Raw genomic sequence first — 6,180 nt, 5'->3', positions numbered from 1 at the left:
TAATGACAGCTACTATCTTTATTTACTTTTTGCCCAAACCCAAGTTGAAAGTTGAAACTCCCCACCGACTGGGCCCTATTTTTAACTTTTCCCTAATACGTACACTACACTTTTTGCTCCCATCTTCTCTTTTTTACTGTCTTAGCCCGCGCACATCATCAAGTGTTCCAATTTCTACCAATAGCCGCCCTCCCCACCCATTTATTAACTAACACGTGTATTAATTATAAGAACTGATCAAATTATGGTTTTGGTACTTTTTATTGTGCTCAAATTTAGGATTTTATCCCTGTATATTCTTTTTAAAGTTTCACTAGTTCAAAAACATCACAAGATTGGTATAAATATATGTTCCATGGACAATAATATAGATTTCAACCAATACAATACAAAGAGGATGAGGACTAATTCAAAACGAATCGAACACAACTCATATAAGGCATATTCACAAAGTAAAAAGGAGATTCACACATCATAATTACTCAAACCCGAGTCTTCAAGGGTTTTATTTTCTTTTTACTTTTATAATTTTATTAATCAATTAGTTTAATTGACTTATATTTTTAATAAAAACACGTTTTTCAACTTATTACGCTACTTTATTAATTAAAATATATAAATACTTGGATTAATTAATGATGTTACTAAAATACAGAGATTAAAAAGTTATGTCGAATTATAATATATGAACTAATTTTTTAGTTTGATTATAGTAAAAGGACTAAAATCAAAATTTGACCAGTGGAATGTTAGTGGATATATTCTGTTTGTTCCCGCATATAATTTTAAATGATAAAAACAAGCTGGAAGAAAGAGAGAGGAAGGCGAATTGCATTGTGGAGAAAAAGAAGGGAAAAGGATTTCACTGAAAACGATGCATACTGAGTTCTCAGTTGACGATTTCTCCGACTCCTTTTGGGCGGCTCCGCCGGGGATGAGCCGAAGCCAATCGGAGTGGGCTTTTGACAATTTTATTGAAGAGTTTTCTGGTTCGGGCGGGGCGATCCCGGTGTCGCGTTCGGACGAGAGTGTGATCGGTCCATCCTTGGCGGAACCTCGGCCGTCCGTTTCGAAATCTGAAGAAGCCGATGGTGAAGGTGACGTGCTGGAGATCAAAAGACCTGGTAATCAGAATCATAACAGTCCGCCGTCCGATCTGGCACCGACGTTCTCGATTGACTCGGATGAGTACCGCGCGATCCTCAAGGACAAGCTCCATCAAGCCTGCGCAGCTGTTGCTCTCTCTCGTGTATTCTTCTCTCTCCAATCTCGATTTCCAATTGGATTTATTATTAAATATTATAAGTCATATTAGATATTTTTTCTGAAAAATAAATATTATTCAGGCATCATCTGTTAAGGCAGAAGTTTTCTCTGCGCAAGCTGAAGATCAAGCGCTTCAATCGAGATCCCAAATTCAAGGTAAGCTTTTGCTTTGCATGCCTCTGATTTGACTTGTTCTTTTTAATGAATTCGAGTTTTTTAGACTTTCCTTTTTTCTCAAATGCAATAGATTGAACTTGTTTAGAGTAAGGATGAAGGACCGTTCACGTTTCTTATTCACTCTGATATTTGAATGCAACTTCTGTGATATAAGCATACGACTTACGCAACCCTGTAAATTAATTTTAGTTATTTCCTTACGTTTCAAATTTTAAGGAGCCGATTTCATGTTAGTTCTAAGGGGTAATTCTATTCCTGAGCAGTAGTTAGATTTTAAGGGAGTCAATTTTTATTTGTAATATATGTTTTTTATCGAAGGAGAGCTAGGATTTCTGTAAAAATTTGCTCTGAATACTTGTATTTCGGCAAACTGATAAAGGCATCTGCCTTACTCAAATTCAATTGGAGTTGGAGTGTAGTTGGGAAGATCACTAGTCTTATACTGGGAGATAAGCAGTTTCTGTCCCATAAGCATGTTTCATTGTATTAGGAGGCTGCACTGCTTCAACAGGTTTAGTTTTTCTGATGGCAGTCAGCCCCTTCTATACTATGAAAAGTCTATATGGTTTTGAATCAAATGTAGTTCATCTAGTTTGTGATTTGTTGAGGGTGAGATAGTAGCAGAATGAATGACATGAATGTTTCTGTAGTTTGGATCCTTTAAGTTAACTACATCAATGATTTTTTTGCTGCTTGGTGAACTATAGGGAAGCATTGTTTTTCATTTAGTTTTTACTGGAGCCATCCTGCACGTATCATGCATGATTATTCCTAATAAATAATAACTGCTAGTTACTAATGTTTTCTGTCTTCACAAGGTGCAACGTAACTCAATCTTTGATTCATGTTTGTTCTGAAAGAGTGAAGGAAAGGAATATGAGAAGAAAGATGGAGGGATACATAAAAATGGAATTAATTTTCTTTACTAGATTTGATAATTTTTATTAGTTTCTTATAAACTTTACATAGGCATTCAAACAAGAAATGAAATATTATCCTGTTTATTTTTCATTTTTCTCCACTTCTCCATTTTCCTTCCTACTTCTTTTTCTTCACATTTCCTAATATCTAATCTGTAGAAAATATTGTAAAGATCTTTGGAGCTCTTCTTGCATTAATTTCGTTCTCCTTTTTCAATGACTGCTTTACATATAATAGTAACTAGCTGATACAAATTCTACCATTGTAGGTTCCTCAAAGGCTCAAGGACAGGGTGAACTAGATGCTACACCTAGTGAAGTCCTGGCTATGTCTACTACACAGACAAAATCAAAGGTACAAATGAGGCAAACAACAAGTGTGTCATCAGGAGAAGATTCAGATGATGATGAACTTAGAGATACTGAAACTACTGACAACATGGATCCGGCTGATGCAAAACGCGCAAGGAGGTAATCATGTTTTCTATTTTTGACTTGTATTATTGATTGTTTTGAGGAGTTTGAGATGCTTTCTGTTATTTATTCTCTTTCGCTTAACATGTTTGATTTCCTTTTCTCTTCTTTTTATCCTAATTAAAAAGACTAGCATCTCTTTTAAGTAATAGCTATAAGAACTAATTTCTTATCTTCAAAAAGATCAAATAGTTATATTGCAAATAGAGCTTCAACTTACAATTCTATACCTCTTAGTCGAACATAGTTCTGTTGTCTTTTTCAAGAATTAATCTCAGCTATTGGCTCAGGGATTTTTCTTTTTGTGTTTTCTTAAATCAATATATTGGTTTAAAGCACAAACATTCTAAGCAGTAATTACTTATCTCACTACTAGACATGTGAATTAGTAAATTCTCACTAAATTCAATCTTTGATTTGGTGATGAAATCACAAAATTGCCCTGAATTAATTGGTATATTGTGGATGGCTCAGAATGCGGTCAAATCGAGAATCAGCTAGACGCTCAAGGAGAAGAAAGCAAGCACATATGAATGAACTTGAAGCGCAGGTTTTACTACATCATTCCTCCTACCCCTTAATGGTCTGGTGCAGTTTGTTTTATTGTTATTTTTAATCCTGTAAGTGATTTTTTCTAGGTTGGCCAACTAAGAGTTGAACATTCTACATTACTCAAGAGTCTCACTGACACGAATCACAAGTATGACGAAGCTGCTGTGGACAATAGAATTCTGAAGGCTGATATAGAAACATTAAGAGCAAAGGTAAACCATCAGCATCAGTTCGTCATCATCACCATTGCCTAATTTGCCTTTTCTTACTTTGGTCCAGTTATTCTTCAGTTAGTTTGACTTATGGTTCCTGCTGAAAGTTCAAAATTTACTTCCATATAAATGACAGGAGAATATGTTATTGTGACATCATGAAGTTTGTGAAGATTAGTCAGTCAAATTCTGAAAAGCCATGGGTAATTCATTTTCCTTAATCTAGGATTAAAGGATTAAATAGAAAATGAGCTTTCAGAATTTAGTAGCTGCAATTCTCTCGGTGAAGGGAGATTAATTTGGTTTTGGTGATCTGTATATGCTCCATTTCAGGGATCTGCTGGACTTGTCCAGTACTGACACTCAGTTCTATGGTGTGTTCTGACTGTTAATATACTTGAAATTATTTATGATTTGAATGTCTCTCTGAAATTTACATAATTACACTGGAGTTACCTTGTTGGACATCAGATGTTAATGTCAGTGTTTGGACCGTTGCAAACTGTGAAGCACAGTCTTGCATCTTTTATGCCTGAAACTGCTGCGGTTGGTTGTAGCTATTTTACTTTTTTTCTATGAATCACTATTGATGCCGATTGATGCAACTTTAATTCCGTGCCTATCCTGTTGATTGTTATACTTGAAATTTTCAGGTAAAAATGGCTGAAGAAACAGTTAAGCGGGTGACGGGGATTAACTTTAACTCTGGTCTTCTATCTAGGCACAATGTAGCTAGTGTTGGCATGCCTTTTGTTAGCAGCCCATTGGAAACATCTTCAACTGCTCCTGTTCCATTGCAGCCAAACACTAATCAGTTTTTTCACCAACCAGTTCCCTTGCATCATCAGAGAATGGAGAACGTTTTCATGGGGAACACCATGGTTCCTCCTATCGTGAATTCACGAACCGAAGGAGTGAAACATGTCAATGAAACATCTGCATTGCAGCACACACCCAGGTCGGAGCGCGTTCAAGATCAGATTGGCCCTGGTGTCAGTCAGCATATGTCCGGGTGGGAGCCTCAACAGCATGCAGCTGCTAAGAACAAGAAGCAAAATTGAAGGTTGGTGCTGTCCTTCCCGTCCTGTTTTCTGAGATGGGGTTTAAGAAGCATAGCTGCCGGTGGTGGTGGTGGTGGTGTAGTGTTAGTTAAAAAACCAGTGACTAAATTTTTGTATTTAACATCTTGTCATCACTTAGTTATCAGTCCAGACAGTGAACTTTATTTTGGTAAATTATTATGTATGAAAATCATATTAAGTTCATACTCCACTCCAGTGTTTCAATTATTAAGTAGTTAAAAAATCATCCATGAATGCAATCTTTTTATCATTATAGTATTGAAAAAGGGAAAGGGGATGACAAAATTTGAATCCCGGAATACGTAAATGTAAGATTGTATCTTCTTACCTTAATATCTTTTGTTTTTTTTCTTAAGCACATTTTCACCCATTTTTGTATGGGTGAGTACTACTTTTAATTCTATAAATAAAATTATAAATTTCCCACGTGTTCCATTTATTTAATATTTTTATATTTTTAAATTTCTTTTTATTATATGTAAACTTGTCAAACCCCAATTTTGCTTGTGAAATTATTTAATATAGGCATAATGATTTTTTTTACCTTCCAATTTTACAAAAAAAAATTATTTTAGCCCTCTATTTATTTATTTTTTGCTATTTTAGTCTTTAAATTTGTATTTTTTTGTCTAAGCACCTCAAAATAAATGAAAAAGTTAAACGTTTGTTAACTTTGTTGATATGACATATATGTGAAAAACATGTCAACATTTAATTAATTTTAAAAAATAAATAAATCTTTAAATAGTTTAATTCAATTAACTTTTTATTTGGTTCAATCGATTCGGACTAATTTTTAAATCAATCGTTTTAAAATCTCTCTCTAAACTGATGCTTTAATTTATTTTCTTGATTTGAACTGTTTAAACAACCTCGTGGGACTGAATGCATGGCCGTGCAGCAATGCCAATAGTTTGAAACAAAAGTGCTGCTTGGTCATGAAGCATTGCTGCAGCCCCACAGTTGCTTCCAGGCAGCGCATATTTCGAATAAAATGTATCAATTTGGTGATTGAAAAACTGTTGGTGCAAAATAAAAATGAAGAAATATTGAAGGAAATAAAAACAATTGTAGATGGTAAAGTCAGCATTTTATTAGTTTTTCAACTTAAATTTTTTTTTCTAAAATCACATGTTAAGAAAATGAAAGGTAAAAACATGTAAAGTTATAGGATTTAATGATTAACTCTGAAAACCCATTTCTAATTATTAAGCAAGGAAGACAAGAAACAAATAAAGAAAGAAAAAAGGGTTAAAAGAATGAATCTGAACTACTATGAAAAAAATAAATAACAACGTTAATATACTATATCGTACTTATATTTAATTTTAATATTTAATTTGGTATTTAAGTTTTTTTTATGTTTTAATTTGGTATTTGAGTTTGACTTCAATGTTTAATTTGATAATTAAGTTTTTTTTTTGTCCTATACAAGTACCTAAGTTTGACTTCAATGTTTTATTTGGTACATGAGTTTGCTTTTGTCCAAATTGAGTA

At 33.9% G+C, this 6,180-nt stretch overlaps 1 protein-coding gene across 1 annotated transcript; it reads left to right on the top strand.

Annotated features, from left to right (window-relative positions):
• Positions 1–787: 787 nt before the first annotated feature.
• LOC107951024 (light-inducible protein CPRF2) lies at positions 788–4,909 on the top strand. The gene is made up of 6 exons (XM_016885910.2): positions 788–1,249; positions 1,347–1,422; positions 2,633–2,834; positions 3,312–3,387; positions 3,476–3,601; positions 4,255–4,909. The coding sequence occupies exons 1-6, from the start codon at positions 875–877 to the stop codon at positions 4,660–4,662; spliced, it is 1,263 nt and encodes a 420-aa protein (XP_016741399.1). The 5' UTR covers positions 788–874; the 3' UTR covers positions 4,663–4,909.
• Positions 4,910–6,180: the final 1,271 nt, after the last annotated feature.

Source organism: Gossypium hirsutum, chromosome A08 (genome assembly GCF_007990345.1).
Source record: "Gossypium hirsutum isolate 1008001.06 chromosome A08, Gossypium_hirsutum_v2.1, whole genome shotgun sequence".
NCBI classification, from domain to species: domain Eukaryota; kingdom Viridiplantae; phylum Streptophyta; class Magnoliopsida; order Malvales; family Malvaceae; genus Gossypium; species Gossypium hirsutum.
Note: the sequence above shows the minus strand (reverse complement) of the source record. Positions and strands in the feature narration are given on the sequence as shown.